Source organism: Grus americana, chromosome 2 (assembly GCF_028858705.1).
Source record: "Grus americana isolate bGruAme1 chromosome 2, bGruAme1.mat, whole genome shotgun sequence".
NCBI classification, from domain to species: domain Eukaryota; kingdom Metazoa; phylum Chordata; class Aves; order Gruiformes; family Gruidae; genus Grus; species Grus americana.
In genome coordinates, this window is record NC_072853.1 from 3,390,642 (window position 1) to 3,411,490 (window position 20,849).

The 20,849-nt window shown below is 39.8% G+C and overlaps 1 protein-coding gene across 11 annotated transcripts in view; it reads left to right on the forward strand.

Moving 5' to 3' along the window:
* The window catches only part of TSNARE1 (t-SNARE domain containing 1), a 498,360-nt gene that overhangs the window by 414,460 nt on the left and 63,051 nt on the right, over positions 1-20,849 (forward strand). For all 11 annotated transcript variants that reach the window (XM_054816241.1, XM_054816249.1, XM_054816243.1 and 8 more), the window contains one exon: positions 12,544-12,659. In XM_054816241.1, the coding sequence (XP_054672216.1) occupies positions 12,544-12,639 (96 nt within the window). In that variant the 3' untranslated portion in view covers positions 12,640-12,659. The remainder of the gene's footprint in view (positions 1-12,543; positions 12,660-20,849) is intronic.

The following is a 20,849-nucleotide window of genomic DNA, read 5'->3' on the forward strand; positions in this document are numbered from 1 at the left end:
TGTCACAACAAACTGAACTACAAAAAAACCTTTTAAACTTAGCCTAGTTGACAGTTTATTAATTTATTGGCTGTGCATCTCTACAAAGATTTCTTCAGATGGTATGTAACTGTAATTTCTTTTTCTTGGCTAAAAGTTAGTTATAGTGGAGTAACATGTTGTCTTTTGGCTAAATGCCCCTATTTCTACAATGCTGGAGAATCACATCTCTTTGCTGTCTTGTTCATTGGAATAAATGTTTACAGATTTTTTTTTTTCCTTACACAGCATAAATGGGTGGAGTCGGTGTGCTTTCTAAAGTGAATCTTGAAAACTGGCTACAAATTGGCACCATGACAGAAAGCATACAACTGTGGTGGATTTAATACATTTTGTTGCTTTCTGCCCCCTTCCATCCTTGCAATGAGCTAAAACTCAAACATCAAAGCTATTTTTGCTTTTGCCTTTAAAGACTCATAATTACATTTAATTCTTTCTTTTGCAGATCTCTCATTGCTGCTAGTAATGGATATGCTCTGTAGGGTAGACTGTTGGCGCTAGGCTTTGTGACGTTCACAGAGCTCTATTATGTTGTCTATCACAGTCAAATTATTACTACGCACTTCACATAAAAAGTCCTCTGTGTTGGAACGCTGACTAGACTGCGCCTAGACCTGGGTTTACAGTTTTGACCAACAGGATCAGGCTTCAAGGCCATTTATGAAGCAATGCTGATATTCCGTTGTTTGTAACAAACCGATCTCTTTTATTCAGAATCCATTACAATTTGTAAATACTCAAGGATTTTGACATAGATGCAGGAAACACACAGCTTTGATGGCAGTGAATATGCAGCGTGCTTCTCAATGCTGTCTTACTGCCAGGAACTGATGAACAGTGAAACGTTTAGACCTGTGATTGTTTCCAACTTTCATATCAGACATTGTTCACCCTAGCTCAGTTCAGAGTAAAATATAGTTTAGGACGTGTATTTAAGGATAATGCTACAGAAGGCTCCAAATGGTTGGTTGAGAGATGAAGGAAGGGACCACATTTTATTCCTCTGCAGTATGAGCTCCAGTGCCAAACCCGTAACTCTATTGTGTGACTACATAATTAAAGAGAAGGGCTATCATCTAGAAAGATGACAAAGCTCCCAATCTCAGAAATGACTGATCTCATCTACCTAAAACAAAGAAAAACCCATGCACATACAAACTGCATATTAAAAAAAAAAAAAACCAACAAAAAAACCCCCTAAACCACCAATATTTGTGTGTTGATCTTAGCAACACACAATAAGATCCGTCATTACAGAAACCCCTACTTGTGCTCTATTTATTTAATGAAGTAGCATCCCTAATCTTATAAAAGGGGAAACTAAGAAAGCAAGAGGTTAAATAGCTTATGAAAGATCCCATAACAATTTAATGAGAAAAGTAGGCATAGGTGCTATATATGCCTGCACAATTCTCTGCATTGCCTGCTATTTTCAGAATTTAATTTTTTTGGTCTTTATATTTGAATGCTGTTCTTACAAGTCCTGAACTCTGCTCTTTGTTTGACTTTCCCTGGATCTCCATCTGCAAAACTGAGCAGAAAACCTCAGGAGAATACTATTTCGCACAAAATTTTCCAATACTTTGTGCTTTCTCATAGAGACAGAAGTACGCTATCAACTCAGGCTGCATCCTGGCATTTGTGCGTTTAATCAGTCGGAAACCTGAAAGCTCATAGGCCAATGTGAAAATGAAAAAATAACAGAGATAAAAATACTATTCAAACTTTGGAACTTTTTAAGCTTAAACAAAAGCTTAGATCAGGAATTTTGATAGCCTAACCAATTCTCCATGGCTTCTACAGAAAATTGTGCTGCCTCAAATTTAATTTTGTCCCACCCAATAAAAAGATATGGAAGCACTGCTATTTCTTCCTAGTTTCACTGGTGTTACACTAGATGTGACTTCATCCACTTCTTCTTGTGACAGATATTAGTAGGTAGTAGAAAGGAAAGATCCTTTTATCCTTCAGTGATGCTCCTTTGGCAATTATTTAATATTCTTAGCTTGTTTCTGTGTGATCTGCTTTGAATAGGTGAAGACTCGCATGTAGGTATTTGCAGGGTTAAGAAGCTCTAAAATAGCTTTTAGTCTGCCTGTAGACCCAGGCTGAGTTACACCAAGTGTGGAGGTGTGCGTTCCTTGAGTTCCTAGCACACAGTTTGTTGTTTTTCCCAAGTAAGATTTTCATGCCTAGTCTCAATTTAATTTACTCACTGTTACTTAGCACTTTGCTCCCAAATAGTCTGCATACAGCAAAGGAGCAGCAGTGACATGGTGAATGCTTGTAAACTGGTGGAAAAATAGTATGCCTGGGAGGAAGACTCAGTCTTGAGCTTTAATAATATTCTTGGTTGCAAAATCTGATGGTTCTCTTGGGGTTTCTTTTTACGGAACATTCTTTTAATATTGTTATTGAAACATTTTTTTCTCTACACTCTTTGGACTTCAGTACCAGAAAAAAACCTGTTTACCGTATTTAAAGATCTATTTAAAGTTCAGTGCAGCAGAAGTCAGTTCTGTTCTACAACACTATGATGTAATGCATGATAGTTTGTGCCTGTCAACCACTGCTTGACATGCTAATGATGGTATTGTTTTAGTAGTACAGATACTACGAGAATAGGAGTGATGTTAATGATGGTCCAGAGATGGTGGTAAGCAAAGTTTTTAAGAAGTAATGTCTTGTGTTAACTCAATGGACACAATAAAAACCAGGCAGACTTTGAAACAAGTAGCGTAAATCTTTCCTGCTTCTTGGGTTGTTTGTTTTTCAATCATATCAACTGCTCTAATGAAAATGCAAACACAGAATACTGCCTGTTGTGGTTCTGTGACATTTCCATTCTGGAAATTCATCAGCTCCTAACATGGACTTTCTGAGGTGTTGATGGCACCTTTCTGAACTCCCTTCCAAAAACTGGGTTTACTTCATAGGGCTGGGAGGAGCTTTTGTGTGGATCATTTACTGTAAGGTACTGACTAATGTTTATATGTGCAGCTGCTTTCTGGTGATAGAATCAGACTAACTTAAACCTTCAGTTTGTTCTGTGGTGCCTGAAGACTTACACTGAGGGTAATTTGTCTTAATTAGTGCTGAGAATTGAAGGCAAGTCTTAGTTCAAGAACACTGCTTTGAAGACACAAAATCCTTTCTTTCAGCCCCAATGTGAAAAATATTGTTATATGAATTTCTTCCTCTACCCAGAAGAGCCTTTGTTTTCTTTATCTGACACTTGCATTTGGTTGAGGATGGTCTGAAGATCCTTCATGGCTGATGCTCCACCCTTTACCAAGCATTTTATTCTTATTAGGATTTTCAAATACAAATGTTGCATATAGCTATACACATGGTACTAAGGAGAAATTATAAACTTCTTTAGACCAGAATCTCATAAAGGTACACTGGAGTAGTTCCATTAACACCAATGGAGTTGAGCCAGACTATATATACTTTCTTTGGCTCTGGTCCTTATAAGCTTGCGCAAAGTTTGATCTAATTGTTATTGGCATAAGGAGCCAAATTGGGGAGCCCAAACATTTTTCGGGACAGAGAATGAGCCAAATCTTTCCTCAGTTGATTCTGCAATTAAGGCTTTCTGCACTGGCTCCCGTAACTCCCTCGTAGAAAAACTGATGACGTACAGACTAGATAAGTGGGGTGGGTTGAAAGCTGGCTGAACTGCTGGGCTCAAAGGGTTGAGATCAGCAGCACAGCGACCCAAAGATTGCCGTTTCCAATCCAACCAAGTAGTCCTATTCATACGATAATATAATCTGACTAGTAAACACTGCTCAGCAAGAAGGTTTTCTCTGAGCACAGCACTGCTTTAATGTGCTTGAATCATTCTCTCTCTGCTCTGCTCCCTTGTAAGTGTGTTTCTGGGTTTGAACTCTTGGGGGAATTAAGGTCTCTGTGAGTCTGCCTGTGTGGGGCTGTTAAGCATCTCAAGGTGGTTTCTTCAAAAGTATAAGGGCATTTGCTTTGCTACCTTGGGCAAATTCTGTTTTGGGAAAATGCAGGCTCTCTGGTGTTTCAGGTACGCACAATAGTCATTACCTGCTTTACACTGCTGGCTAGATTTGCTATGTAGAATTTAAACAGCTGCCAGAGGTAGGTGGCTTCATTCCAGTGCTGGGAAGAAAATAATCCTCTTTATAGTGAATTTGTAAATCACGTTGGAGGCCTGCTGCCTTGAAAGACACGATAGAAATGTAAGCCATTATCATTTGTTATTACAAATGATGTCTCAGTCATTAAAATAACAAGTATATTAAGAGAATATTAAGATTGCTAATTCAAGCATTCAGAAGTTAGAAAATGCAGCAATTAAATCTGTATGTACAGGATTAACATCAGCCCCTGTCTGCTTTTAGGCAAACCAACACAGAAAAACATTGTGCTCCTCTTCTCATCCTGATAGGAGACGGTTGCAGATGGTGAAAATTACCTCAGATTTTGAACATGAGTGTACATCAACTAGGGTTTGAGAGAAGTCATACCTTTCCCAAGCTGAGCCAAATTTCCTACACTAAAAAGTGCACCCTCGCTGAAGGGACAAACTCCTTTATTCCTCCCTATTCCTCCTCACATTCCCCATCTTTCTCCAAAGCACGGAGGCACTAGAGAAGATGTTTGCATTGTCTTTCTTGGGGCAGGACACTTGGACGTTTTTCAATAGTTTTCTTTGATTTGGCTGCAATATTTTATTTTAAATGGAATAGCTTGAGATAGATTGCAGGCATGGAAAATGTAATCCTGAAAGGTTATCACTGGCTAAATGGCTATGCGGCAGAAAATTAAGTCTTGCAATAGGATATGCTGTGGAACCATACCTATAGATGGCAGTTGGCTTCACCTGGGGTGTATATAAAGAAGATAAATGAATAAGGGAATCACAAAGAGACTTAAGGGGAACGGGAAGACTGTGCAGGGTTAGTGGAAAGTGGCATATACATAGACACAACGTCATAAAGGAAAGTTTGAAATTAGTCCAAATGATGTGGAAGTAAAGACACAAAAACAGTGTGTCAAAGCAACGTGATATGTCCTTGCTGGTGTGGGCTGGTCTTTTCCTGTTGCTCTCATGTCTTGTGGGTTTTACTTATATGCAACTAGTCTGCTTCATTCTCATTTAAAACCACTGAAAGTGCTTAATAATATTACTGGCCTTTTCTAGCCTGTCTGCAGAAGCAGTGATATTTAATAGAAAATTCATTGTTACTCTATAAGGAAGCTTTACCATAAAGGTCACCAAATTTGGTCAGTGCATTTTAATTTGTACACACGTTAAAGGTCATATTCCTCACTTCCATTGCAATAACATAGTGTGTTTACTCTCTTATCAGAGATGATTGTGTATGACTTAGCTGAGGGATCTTATCAACATAAATGGAATATAAAACAAAAATAATAATGATGAAAACACTGGTGCAAGTGTAAGGGGATTTTTTTCCCCTCTGTATTTTTACATAATGCTTGGAGGTAAACACACATCTACAAGGTCTGATTTTCTGCTGTGTTACTCCAATATTTCCTTTTTTTCCCCGAGAGAACTCCACAGCCTTCATCAGAGTTTCTGCTTGTGTATAATGGCATGACAGTAGTTTCAGATTCATAATATCATCCCTGTATAAACATGTCCAAACATAATTAAGGACCTGGGCTCTCAGTCCAGCAGACCTCAAATTAGCTTTCAAAATGCATATTAAGGGCATAGACAAATGCTTTTGTGCAATTCCAAATGACCTTTGAGGGCAGGGTGAACAAAATTGTATGAACCTCTTTAATGTCACAAAACTCTCTCTACAGAGATTTGCATATAAAATGTACCACTTTATGTCAAACAGATTTGTTAATCTTACAATGAAGGAAACAGTACTTGAAAATTAATCAAGGTGGATTTTCATTGCCCAATAGAGGCCTTTAAAAAGACCTGACCTGATAACTGGAGGCTGTTATTGTGTGATTTCTAAATTCAATCATTTTTAGGTTTTATTTGCTGGATGGGTTTGCAGGAAATAGATCTTCATAGCAGATAAATCTTCAATGGTTTCTTTGCTTGAGTAGTGGAATTGTACTTTCAGAATTTCTTGTAATCCTGGCTCTGTTGGCTTCATTATTGTTCATTATTTTAAAATTGTGTTTAAAATACACATAAACATTTTTGTAGGTAAAATAGGGTAGTCTCACTGAGTCTTTTGGTATTGAGTATGGGGTAACTTTTTGCTTACTTACCATAATAAGTCTTAATAAGAAACAATGACTGAAAAATGGATCTCCTCCCCTAGGAGACAGGTTCTTGCCCATACAACTCAACTGAAAACCCAAGGGCATGCCAAATGCTTACGTTATTTGGCATTGCAGGAGGGAGGGACAGAGACACGTGGTCTTGGATTAACCTTCTTGGGTGATGGTCTTTCTCTGCTATCATCATCCTTATCCTAGTCCAAGAACAGGCCAAGAACAGTGAGAAGTTGGGGTATTGGCGAGATTAATTTAGCTGATGATAGCAGCCTGCCCAGTGCTTTTGTTCTGCAGGAGACCTAGAAAATGCCACAACCATGGAGTCGTGGGGCATGTCTCTACTCTGAGGTCGTGTTGTATGCTCTGAGCTTCCCAGAATAGAGCAAGTGTTCTGGTACAGATCCCTGTCTGAACTAAAATCCCTGTTTCTACGGCTTTTCACCTCCTTAGTAGAGCCAGTTGTGAAATCTCGACCTTACTGCCGTTCAGTGTATGGTGTAACCAATCCATAGAGGGTAGAGAAGCATGATGCTGCTTTTCCATATGTGAATCAAATGCTTACTGGTTTGACTAATTATTTTCTATTCTACATAAATACAGGAAAAGCAGTTTCCTCTGTCCTTTCCTATTATTAATGGTTTGGTCCAGCTAGCTTTTGAATCCTTAGCAAGAGAACATTTCTTTCCTCCTTGTAACTGCATTTGCTAAGGAATTTCTGAGATAAAACTTGCTTTTCTGGGCCTGGGGCTCTAATGGGCTCTAATAGTTTTTAATTACTTAACTATCTGTTGTGACATAATTAAAATGTCTCTCAACATTTCACCCTCGAGAAATAAATATCTTCTAGGCTGTAAAATATGACTTGCAGCTGATTTTTTATGAAACAATGAGGGAAAGGCTTCTTCCAGGCTCAGTCACATCCAGTTCGCCTGTCAATATAAAGTGCTTCTCAGCTGTGTCCCTAAATAGCCTCACTCATTCCTTCCCTGCTTTTCACTCCTATTTCACATGTGTGTTTAAAGAGCCTCTGTCAGGATTAAAATATATCTTTACCTATACCATTTTACTAAAAAACCCTGCGAGCCTAGCAAAAATAACTGTAAAAAGCCATTATGTCTTACTACAGGATTAGAGGTTTTTTTGTCCCACGCTGCATTCTTTTCATCTTGGGAAAATGTGTACAATGAAAATAGATTAGCTCCAATTTAATCAACAAATTCTAGTTGTTATGGGAAATGGGCTTACAACAGGTTGGGACAGAGCTATAAAACCAGAGCAGTGCAATAGCATACCATTCAAAGTTCAGAATAAGCTAATGTAATTAAAATGAAATCAGATAATACTGCTTATAATTATTTCTCATACATTTTCTAGCAGAAAAAGATACTTTAAACTTTTCCCAAATTCAGCCTGATATTTTGTTTGTTGCATTGATTTCTGTATCTCTATTTGGATCAATGTTTTCCAAAATGGAGTTTTGGGAAGTGTGTTTCCTTGGGAGGAACATGGTTTTTAGGAGGTTTGTTAAATGCTAATGCCTCCTATATGTGGACAGGGCCCTTGCAATTTAGCAGAGGAAAAAAAAAAAAAAACAAACCCAACAGAGAAAGCAGCCATACCTTTTTGTCACCTCTAGGAGAGTTTGGAGAAAACTTCAAGTCTCTGACAAAACAAACAAACAAACAAACAAAACCTATTCCCTCAGTTTTTCTTTGTTGGGGTGAATGTCCTCAAGATTCAGTTTGTACCAAGAATATACTTCAGCTTTTGATACCTCTGCTGTGCCGATAGTCCTAGGTATGTCTTTTCCTTGGTAAGCAGCTAAGTATGCTTCAAGTGCAAGTGGAAGATACTGGGAAAAATTATAATTGCTCCTGCAAGCAATTGTGGGTGAAGGTTGCAGGAACTGAGAGGGGGTCACATTGCCTCAGAGCTTCCTGTGCTGGAGCCAGAGAAAGTCAAGGGCAATAGGGAATAGCATTAATGCACAGTGTGAAAGAAAGATCTTCAGCAGTTGAGGGGAGAAAGAGCTGGAAAAAGATGAGTGAAATCAGCTGCGGATTAGTCGGATGCGTGGGAAATGTTATAAAAATGCAAAGCTCCCTGAAGAATTATGTCGTAAAATAAATGATTCATTTTACAGGTGGTTTGGGTTTTTGTTGGGTTGTGAGTTTTGGGTTTGGGTTTTTTTTTTTCCTTAAACTTTCTCTGGATGTGGCTTTGCTGTTCTGAGACTACTAATTTTGAGGCAGAAACCTAACAGTATCTGTCTCAGGGCAGTAAGGAACTTGCCCTGGTGACAAATGGTCCCCTTACAGGTTTCGAAATGGTTTACCATTTCCATGTAAAGCATAGACTAACCTTGATTCAAGGGATGGCATAATGAATTAAATTTTTTTTCTTCTTTTTTTTTTTTTCCTTTCGAGACTTGGAATTCTCTTGAGATTGGCTATACTTCCACCCATGGCATGTGTGGAAAATTAGGATCTTGATGTTAAGAGAAAGGTTTGCGTGGTCTCGTGGACATGGCTTTAGATGGATGTCCCAAGAAAACTTGAGTAGATAAATAAAATTTGTAAGCATACATGATGTACATAGCATAATAATTACCCATTTACTCAGTAAGGCAGAGATCCTGCTTGAAAGGGAGGGGAAAAAGTACTACCTGTATAAGCATACATGGGAAATGCCAACTCTAGCACTTCCTAGCTGTTCAGTGCTTACATTTCCGATGCTGATGTGCTTCCAGTGTACGTTGGTGCCTTGGGGCTATTAAAGATATAGGGATGTGTTTGGTTTTGTGTCCAAACTTCCCTCAAGGGTGACAGCGATGGCATTAAGACGCCATTTATAATTTCAGTTTGGCAATCAGATTCTGTAAACCTAAACTAGGAATAATAACCAGAGGTCGTTATATGGAATATTATGTATTCTGTTTATTAGTTTATGTAATATTGAGATCAATATTATATATATACATGGTCTGCAGATCTTATCTGGTGAACAGAATAATCTATCCAACGTGGACTGTGCTAACATCTTTCTTCTCTGATAAGGGCAGGGAATGGGTCACAAGAGCTCACCAAAATGTAGACTTGTCCTCTTCACAGGACAGGGTTGGTGAACTCCACGGGATGTCAAGTCATATGTGAAGAGATACTTGCATAGCCCTTCCTGAAGCAGCATGTGCATCTGTACCTTGAGGGGAACTGCTGCCTTTTGCACATTTATCAGTATTTTTCCACCTAAGTGACAAAAAGAAGCTGGGATGTACGACCACTCTTCCTCAGTGTGTGTAGAAAAGGTCATGTAACCAGGCAGGGCACTGAAGCTGTGTTTCTAGTGCTCCTTCAGCATGTACAAATTTATGACTGGAGACTAAAGAGACTCAAAGAACTGAACATTTTCCTTATAGAAATATAAAGTAAAGAACGAACTAGGAATTAACAGGAGAATCCTGCAACAGATTAAATGGCTGTGAAGGACAGTAATACTAAATCCACTAAGAGATGTTGTAAACAGAGCAGGAATCATTATCCTGACTTACCAGCCAGGACAAGGTCATAAAATGTGAACAAAATACCAGAATACAGGCTTGGCTGCATCTCCCCTACCCTCTGATTAGTCTGTTTATGGTTGAGTTTTATGCTTGCTTTATGTTGGTTAAAAACAAGAAGAAAAGGGGGGTAGGGAGTCTACGTAAAGCGCAAAATAAGAGTGAATAGGACTTTGCAATGCTGGAAAGAGCAAAACAAGGGAATCTCTGCAAAGGGACTGAAGGAAAAGCCATCTGAAGTGATAACCGTACAGCCTTTGAAACTCTCATTAGAAATATTTGAGAATGCTGCTTGAAGCTAAATGACCCAGTAGCATCCTCTGCTGACCAAACAAAGGCTCTGGCATTTTGGAAGTGGACAAGGACATCTAGGTGTTTTAAGATAGTCTGCAGTTCTAAGCCGAGTTTTCCTGGTTTGACTTGGAATTAATCAAGGTTAAAAGAAAAGAGGATGCCGTAGCAGGCCTGTTGTCTCATGCGCTCAGCTTTCAGAATATATTCGAGTTACCCCTCTAGAAATGAAGGCTGCAAGTGCAGAGCCTCTGTGAAGAAACATCACTTTGTGGGTGAAAAAAATTGTTCGAGACATAGACCTGGTGGACCTGTACTGTCCCCCAAGAGTCACAGTGTGGTGGTTTGACCCAGCAGGCAGCTAAAACAACCACGCAGCCCTTCGCTCACTTCCCCCCTCACAGTGGGATAGGGGAGGCAATCAGGGGAAAAAAAGTAAAACTCATAGGTTGAGATAAAGACAGTTTAATATGACAGAAAAGGAAGATAATAATGATGATGATGATAAAAGAATATACAAAACAAATGATGCACAGCACAATTATTTACCATCCATAGACCACTGATGACCAGGTAGTTCCCAAGCTGCGGTCTAAACCCCTGGCCAGCTTCCCCCAAGTTATATACTTACTGAGCATGATGTCATATGGTATGGAATATCCCTTTGGCCAGTTGGGGTCAGCTGTCCTGGCCATGTCCCGTCCCAGCTTCTTGTGCACCCCCAGCCTCCTCACTGGTAGAGCAGTGTGAGAAGCTGCAAGTCCTTGACTTGGTGTAAACATTGCCCAGCAACAACCAAAATATCAGCGTGTTATCAACTTTATTCTCATCCTCAATCCAAAACACAGCACTGTACCAACTACTAGTAAGAAAATTAACTCTATCCCAGCTGAAACCAGGACCAACAGTAAACTGATTGAAAAGTGTGAGCAAATGGGTGGCCACAAGTAGAGTTTTGGGGAGGGGCAGGATAGTGTCCCCCCGCACGCTCCTTCCTAGCATACCTGACAAAAAGATCCGTCTTAATACATGCCCATAGAATGATACATTTAAAGCACCTATTTTTTCCAAACCCAAAGAAAACATTTCTGTGTGAGTAATTGAAAAGCAAACGGAGAGCCAAGATGAATCACTGATTATCTGCTATGGACATAGGACAACATAGTGTTTTAATTTGTTAAAAAATAATAATCTGGAAATCCACACTTTAATAAAAACCAGCAGTTTGGTTGGTGATTGATTCTGGAGGAGAGGACAGGTCATGCATCATAGTTATCTGCTGGAAGTGCTTCTCCAGCTCTGCACAGCAAAATGGATGGGCCCTGGGGGGAGTTGCGAGGGAATGAAGCACTGGGCTTTGGAGCACCGCAGGAAGAGATGAGCCTCCTGTCACTTGCAGTGTAAGAGGCCAAAACATCTGTAGAACAAAATAGCTGGGTAACTATTGCTCTATGGGAAATACAATGTGGTGCAAATCAGTTAGCAAAGGATCTGAGGCAGACTGGGAGGGATGATTACAGCAGTTAGGGAAAGAAAGGAAAGAAAAGTGGATAACAGCAATAATATTAACATAATCTTTCCTGTAAGAGTGCTGCTTCAGCTGTAAGAAAAGTAAAGAAGTCTGGACAAATTAAGTTGGTTTATCAAGTCAAGATGGTGTTATTAAGTCTGAGTTGACTTCTCACTGAAGTTACTGGTTTTTATGTGTTGATAAGAGGATTACTGGCACTGTGGGATCATGGAAACACCTTTCTAATCTCTCCAAAAGGGAGGAAGAGGAATTGAACTATCTGGAAAAGATTTTAAATGGGAACAAACAACATTATGGCCATGGAGGTCACTGGGAAAGCTGATGGGTTTAAGTAGAAACAGACATCAGAATTAAAACCCTATAGAAGCTCTCTTTTACCATATCTTAATTTGAATGAAATCAGGGTGGTTAATGCTGGAGTTACATTTGCCTACCCTATAAACAGCTTACCTTATTGCTTGGCTAGATTTCATGGCACAGCAGGGTGGAGAGAGGCTTCTTTATCTTGCAGTCTTCCCCTGGTAGCCAGAAAGCAGATTTGACACCCCCAGACCAAAACTAAACTGAATAGCCTTACCCAAGTCCAGCCCTCCAAGCAGAATCTGGAAATTTAGTGTGACACAAACAATGATTTAAGCAGAAAGGAAGTTGTGCAGAGAAGGTGATTATATTTAAGGGATTGTCACTGAAAAAGGAAGAATCTGGATTGTTCAGAAGGATGAGTCAGTCTGGAAAAAATAGAAGCAAATTTTCCATGTTGTATTGACTTGTTTCAAATAGTTCCACCCATGGAAAAATATCAAAATTTCTTCATGGATTTACCCTCCATCTTCATGTTAAACCTCTATGCACTTATTTCTTTGTCTTTCTCCTCTTTTAGCTACGAGCCAGGAAGATGAAGTGCTGCCTTCTGTCTATTGCGTTGGCCGTTCTCCTGTTCATTGTCATAATCATCGCGGTCTCTGTCAAGCGCTGATCTGGCTATGGTTTCCACAGGTAAAAGTCTTTAACTAAGTGTTTTATCATACAGAGTATGATGGTTGGGAGACAGATTAGGAAGCTGATAATGGTAAGAAAAAATTATCTTAACTTGTACATTCAGGTGTGGCCTATGAAAATAATTTCCTTTAAAGGGTATTTGAGCTCATAAATAACACCCTTAGTGGATCTTCAAATGTAAGCCAAGCTGGTATTCAAACCAAACATCTTATTACCCTTTCCTCTGCTGTTTGTGTTGTGTTTCATTTTATGCGGATCTCATAGCAATGCTAATTAATGACTCCTAAATCCATATGAATTAGAGATGCAGAAGCAGTGTTAAAGACCCCAGACTGAAGCAGAGTCCTGGGCAACCCAACATCCCCCAGATATGCTGAGGTGTTCTAAAGAGACCCTGGAGCAAAGCCCTCCTGAGAAGAAGGAAGACAAACAACGGGAAATTGTAGTATGAACAAAAATATAAATGAGTTTCTGGTGACCGTTGCTCTGGATCCACCCTCAAAAGGACTATTGGTCTGTAGGGACACTGGGCTGTAACCTTGCCAAGACAGATGAGACATCAAAGCAGCTTCATCCCACTGGTGAAGTTTAAGCTATAGTATGTTTTCTTTGTAAGGAATGTGCTTTAAAAGTAAAACATAAGACACAAAAAAGGATATTCTTTTCCTTTTATTTTTTGCCTCATTTGCCTGGGAGAATGACTCATAAGTTATTTCTGATAATCTCTGTCTGATACAAAGCATTTCTGACTATCTGCTGCTTTAGAAGGTTGCTAGGCCATTATTTAAGGAGGAATTATTAGATTTACAGGATTTCTACCACCCAAAGGGCTCTGGAATCCCAGGTCAGCATGCCTACTGCCATGGTGGGGTTTCTGACTGGTAAAGCCAGAACCCAAGAGTATCAATGGGACTTTTACTGCAGACAGCAAGTAGGAGTCCTGAGGCAGGAAGCAATGGAGGGTGGGGACACTATTGTTTTAGAGACCTCTCATGTCCTACAGAGACTTGCATAAAGCATGTGTGATATCACTCCTGTAGTTAGTAGATACTGCATTATACTGAGGCTCACTGGGAGTTTTTACAACAATTTAGTGGAGATTTCTTAGCCTGAACTATGATACAGTCATTGCACCATGTTTCCATGATGGTCACTAACACAACTGGAGTCCTGCAATGGATGGCTATAAAATCTTCAGAAAGGATAGGCAAGGAAGGGGAGGCAGTGAGGTTGCCCTGTATGTTAGGGAGTGTTTTGTCTACAGCTCGACAATGGTGACGATAGGGTTGAGTGTTTATGGGTAAGAATCAGGGGGAAGGCCAACAAGGCAGATATCACGGTGAGAGTCTGTTATAGACTGCCCAACCAGGATGAAGAGGAAGACAAAAAAAGGAGAGTTTATGAGCTGAATATGAGCCAGCAGTGTGCCCAGGTGGCCAAGAAGGCCCACAGCATCCTGGCTTGTATCTGAAATAGTGTGGCCAGCAGGACCAGGACAGTGATTGTCCACTGTACTCGCCACTGGTGAGGCCGCACCTCAAGTGCTGTGTTCAGTTTTGGGCCCCTCACTACAAGAAGGACATTGAGGTGCTGGAGCATGTTCAGAGAAGGGCAGCGAAGCTGGTGAAGGGTCTGGAGCACAAGTCTTGTGAGGAGCAGCTGAGGGAACTGGGGAACTTGTTTAGCCTGGAGAAAAGGAGGCTGAGGGGAGACCTGATCACTCTCTACAACTACCTGAATCACAGATTAACAGATTGGTAGGGGTTGGAAGGGACCCCTAGAGATCATTTAGTCCAACCCCCCTGCTAGAGCAGGATCACCTAGAGCGGGTTGCACAGGATTACATCCAGGTGGGTTTTGAATGTCTCCAGAGAAGGAGACTCCACAACCTCTCTGGGCAGCCTGTCCCAGTGCTCGGTCACCCTCAGAGAGAAGAAGCTTTTCCTAATATTGAGATGAAACTTCCTGTGTTTCAGTTAGTTCCCATTGCCCCTTGTCCTGTCACTGGGCACCACTGAAGAGAGTCTGGCTCCACCCTTTAGATATTTATAAGTGTTGATAAGATCCCCTCTCAGTCTTCTCTTCTCCAGGCTAAATGGACCCAGTTCTCTCAGCCTTTCCTCATACGAGAGATGGTCCAGTCCCCTAAACATCAGGAGGTGTTAGTGAGGTGGGTGTCAATCTCTTCTGCCAAGTAATCAATAGGACAAGAGGAAGTGGCCTCAAGTGTCGCCAGGGGAGGTTTAGATTGGATATTAGGAAAAATTTCTTCACCAAAAAGGTTGTTAAGCATTGGCTGCCCAGGGAAGTGGTGGAGTCACCATCTCTGGAGGTATTTAAAAGACATGTTGATGTGGTGCTTAGGGACATGGTTTAATGGTTGGACTTGGCAGTGCTAGGTTAATGGTTGGACTTGATGATCTTAAATGTCTTTTCCAACCCAAACGATTCTATGATTCTACCCTCTGGAACTACCCTAGAAGAAGCACAAAGGATTGGATAGATTTTGTTTATTGTTTTGATTTACAAGTGTTCAGTGTTACTTGACAATGCTGTCCTTTCACCTGAGGATGAAGTCATTGCCTTCCAACGTGCCTTCTTTCTACGTCATGCTCTGAACTGAAACTAGCAGATATTGGTTCTAAACAATCACAGAAAATCCTTCACACAAGGTGTAATAAGCTTTGGAACTTCTGGTATGACTTTGTGGATGACAGAATTTGGGTACAGAAAGGAATTGTACAAATTCATGAAAGAAAATTGAAGAATGTCAAGTACCATCTCATTTTTTCTGGATGAGGATGATCATGAGCCTTACATTATTGCTAGGAGAAATAGCTGTAAATATGTTTCTACACTTGTGTGCTTACTTAGGTGTTTGCCCAGCACTGAATTCATGATGATATCACCTTTAGATTGATCAAATATGGATGTTCTTATGGCATATATATGTGTGTGTGTGTATATATATATATACATCGATAGATATAAATTCTACATATATTTTTATTCCTCTTTTACATAAGAGACACTGCTTATGGGTGCAGATAGTGATCTGTCCTGCTGATTTAAGTCTAGAGTAACTACAATAATTTTAGTTGCATTACTCTGGTTTTACTCTGCATTAGTCTGGTTTCAAAATGTGATCCATCATGATAATCTATAATATAATAAAATTTCTTTTATGTATAGTTAAGTATTCCTATCTACTAAACATCACAAATCTTATCAACAGTTGACTAAACCTAGATGCATTTTAATCTAAGTCCCTTAAGTGGAGAAAGTCAGAGAACCAAAATATTCTTACAATAAAACTCCATTGGAAAACTAGAATTAATCTTCTGTTAAGAGATCCATGTCTTGAGGGAAGTGAACCTAGAGACATTAATGAAAGTCCTAGGAAAAATATAATGCTCTACTTTTCATCATCAGTTGTGAAACTAATTATTAAACTTCTAAGACAAGTTATTCTGCAGCAGTACAAATGTGGGGAAACCTGCATTGAGTTATATTGGAACAAGTATGCTTTCTGATCATTATAAAATGTTCTTATTCTAGGTTGACCCCAAATGGTATGTGGCAGATTTCACACTTATATTTTAAAGATTTCCGAATCAGAACATTTTCAGAATTTCCATGTCCATAGTGAATAACTTTTCTGTTATGAATTGCAATGCAAATGGATTTTAAAATATCAGTGAATTTAAAGTTTCAATCACCTCAACAGACTGTTCCATATAAAACTGTCTTACATACTTTAGGGAGATAGAGAACAGCTGGGTTTAACTCTACGTGACTGTTTGGAGAAAATAAAGGGAAGAAAGCAAGCTAGGGAACTAGTTGCAAAATAGTCTAATTGGTACAGGACACATAACTGAATAAAATCCCAAGATTAGCAACGGCTGCTCAGAACTTTCATTTAACATGTCATCAAAGAGTTTGTTCTGTGATGAATCAGTAAGGAGCCAAAAGAAACAGCACCAGCCACCCTGTTCAAGTGGTTTAAGTCCCATTTACGTGATATTCAAGGCAGGCTGCTTTAGCTTTCACAAGTGCAGCCATGATGAGACGTCTGAAGGTCACTATTCACTGAGTTAAAGTAAAGAAATGATGCTATTAGTTTCAATGATCACTAATGATCATTATGATCATTAACATATAAAGTCTTCGTCCTCTTTTTTTTATTGTTCCTGTTTCTACTTTTGAAGTAATGATACTGAATCAACGGTTCTTCTCAAAAGGACATAAACCCCACTTTCCCCACCACCACCATAAATCAGACATGACTTTTGGCAGACGAGGCATTCCTTCCATAGGAAACATCACTTCACGAATATAGAAATGTAAGAAGTACTTTTCCCCCGTGAGTTTCTCAAGCAGTGGTGGCATCATCGGCTGCTGGCTCAGTGTGTGCAGAGACCAGCTGTTCAGGAGAGCTCTGAGCCCTGACTTCTGCCTGTCGAGGCCCCTGCTGTAAGTATGTCACTGCTCCCTCGCGGCAGTTTTGTCTGGCAGAGGGAGAGAGGAGCGTCTACGGCAGACGTGGAGGAACTCCTGGGGTCGTATGTCTGTACGTTTGTTTGCTGACACCTCAGGAAAATAGCCCAGGAACTTTTAGGTCACGTTGCTCATATTGTAGCAACATTGCAGCTGCTCTTTTTTCTTTTATGGTACAACATCAGTAAACATCTTTAAAAGGACGGTATCGCAGTAGCAGTCTGAAAGAAGTCCCTCCTTTAACAATGTCTTTCTCTAGCACCAGGGTTTCTTAGCTTAGATAGACCTTCTGTGTCCTCCTCCTTTTGACTCATTTGGATGAGTGCACAATTACACAAAGTGACAATCAAGACTCTTGGAATCCTAAGTCTTAAGCATTCTTTATAGGAAAAAAAAGAGGTGACAAACTTTGAGAAAGATGCTACACGCATTTGATAGTTGGAAAATATGCTTTCCAATGACAACTTAATCATCCCGAACTATTTAGCCGAAGAAAAAGAGAATGAAAGATGACTTGACTACTCTGTGCCCTTTTCTTGGATTAAGTCATTGCAGCAGAAGGTACCTTCCCCATTTACAAGACACGCTTCAGTCAAACAAAGGTTACTGGCCTCAGTACATGGACTTTGTTATATAGGTCCTTAAACCCTGTGGACTTACTGTTCTTTCCAGCCTTAGCATCTGTCAGTGAATAAAGAGTCGAGAGCCCAGAGGACTAAAACAGTGTTTCCCTTCTTGGTAGCTGATGCTCAGCTATGGAAGAGCAGAACAACAGAAAAGTGTAGAAGTGATCATTCAGCAGAATATTCTCCCAGCCTTCAGCTACTTGAAGCTCAAAGGCTTCCTGATCCAGGAAGTAGTTATTTTATCTTTAACAGCCATTGATGCATTCCTTTCTTGTTAATTTGAACAGTTGCGTTTTGAACCATCATAAACTTTTAAAATGTGAAATATCCTGAGCAAGGAGTTCCACTTTAATTACAGTCAACATGTAATCTTTAATGTACAGCTAAAAATCCATCTTGGCCAGCATGTCCAGAGCAGGGCTGCAGTCCATATGGAAAAGTAATAATCAGGCTCCAGGTATCTGTTTCCTGAATATGCAACTGTCTTGTTTTGAATTTAAATTGAATTAATTATTATAGAAAACTAGAAAATATTGTTTTAATTGGGATTATTTTTCCCTCCTTTGCAATCACAGTTTTCCTTGCCTAATTCATTTATGTGCTTATTATGTGGTTAAATGTTTTCTGTAACCTGACCAATAAGGATGAGGTTCAGACATATTATTTTATACAGTCTGTCTTTGCTGTTTGGTTTTTTCCTTAGTTTCAGACTTTAAGCTCTTTTTGAGTTGGGTCCTTGTGTGCTGTACCTCTGGTTCCTTGCAATGCCGTCGGAATCATAAAACCTGCACTTGTCACTATGTGTGTTTGAAGGAGCAGAGGAATGTCCCTTCATGCAGTCTGGCCTAGGGAAGTAAAGAGCATCTTCATATAAGAGTTTTAAATCTTGGCGTTTGAAACCAAGACAACAGAACAGATTTCAGTGTGACAGATTTTTGCTAGGTTAGCCTCAGCCCCTTCTGATGTCGTTAATTCTGCACCTTTCCCTCATAGCAACAGACATCCGGGTAGGGCATGAAGTACCATGTGGAGCCAAGAAGTTCTTCCAAGGCAGAACACATCAATAACCCACCGCCAAATGCAATTGGAGCCCGTATCTGTAGGTGGCAGAGAGGGAAAGATTGACAAGTGGCGTTGTGGTGCTTGGCATTTACAGTTCTGTCCTTCCTTCCCAGCAGGAGACAAGTCTGGGCACCCTCTTCTGAGACTCGCAATAGAAATTCTGACATTTGCCCAGTGCATCTCTTGCCTGGCAATGTCGGGTTGTGAGAGCACAGCAGTTCCTACTCGGTATTGAACAGAGCAATAACTCAGCCTAATGAACATAGTAAATAAGGGCAGAACATAGACGGGTTTGTTTCATGGTATTGCTTTTGCTTTTTAAATTGATATCACGGGGCTGGCATTACTTTGTGTCTCTGTTTTTACCACACGTCTACATATGGCTTAATAACTATGTGAGTGGCTCAGTTTTCAAGCTTGTTTCAGTCTCTTCAAGCCCTGAAAGGGTCATAATATTTTTGACATCTGTCTTTCAAATTCTAAAATAATTCACCCCTCTGCCCTGGCTCTGGCATTGCTGCTATGTTTGCTCTGCAGAACAATCAGGAATCAATAACTCTGCAATATCTTTTTTTTTTCCCCCTGTTTCCTATTATTTTGAAAAGGTTCCTGCATTTATAGTCAGGTGTCAATTCTTGTCAATTTGATTCTGATCTTTTAGTCTATAATTAATTGCTCGGATTCTGGCATCCTTGCTCAATTTTTGCTCTGGCAGGAAGACTGAGATACATCCTGATTCTGCAGTAACTTTTGTGCTTCAAATTTATATGAGCCAAAAATGAGATCTGAATTTTCACTTATTATTATATAATGAGTCTCGTTGTAAGATTTGGCCCAATTTCTTAAATTAAGTTAACATTTATACTCTTGAAGACTTTCCTGATTTCAATGACCATGTCTGCATTTCACTTAGTTAAATTATTTCCCTGACAGCCAGTTAAAATCTGAGATACAGACAGGTAGAAGAGAGAAATTATTACCAGTAGAAAATAAAATTTTAAGAGACAAGAGTCTGCTTTATACAAAAAAATCCTTCAAAGTAACAGGGTAAGAAAGTCAGAAGTGTCAGTAAAAAGTAGATTTTTTTTTTTTTTCACAGAAGTTCTCTGAGTTTTCTCCAATTATACACACCTCTTCCAAACCTTCAAAGGGATGATCGTTCTGATGGGATATCACATGATCACGTTGCTGTGGTTGAATACATTTGAGGCTGACCTTCATTGTTGTCCATCTGCATGCTCTTTGGTCTTTACAAGTATCACATAATGCCAGGTCATTAATTCCACTGTGAAAGAGAGCTAGGGGAGGATGTATTACGTTGCATTTGCCTTAGCTTGAAAGTCCACATGTAGACAGTTCCTGCAGCTCAATTAACAAGTAATAACTTGAATTCATTGATTTGAATCTAAAGTCAGTAGGAGTTTCGAGCAGTCAGCAGCTTTCTTCGTCCCATCTCAGGTTTCCACACAGTTTCTTTGCAATGGGTAGGAAAATGGAGTACTCCCACTGAGTGACCCTTCGGATGGATGGCAACTCTTTGATCTGAGCTTCCCAAAACAATCTGCAAGCATTAATTATTTATGCTTCGTAATGCCTTTAAACTTTAGCTATTATGACACACCTCTAAGGACCTGAGAGAAGAGGCTGATCTTTAATGCATTCAGTTTGAACTGCTAGAAACAACACCAAAATGGCCATGCTGATTCAGACTCATGGGCTCTCTGGCCTCATGTGCTGTGTCATTCACAGCTACTTAAGGAAAGACCATGTGAAAAGAAGAAGATATATCAGCTAGAATCGTGGACAGCACCACTCATTCCTTTAACTGCCTAAATATAGCTTTAGGTGCCTAAAATTTAGGTTCCGGCTTTGGGAAAGATTGTCATATGTATGTCTAAAATCTTTGAATGAGTCAGCGGCAAGCGTCCTCTTCCCTGTGGATAGTCTCGTTTCCTCAGGAGCAGTGATGTCTGGTGGAGGGAGCAGTTGGTGTTTGCAGTAC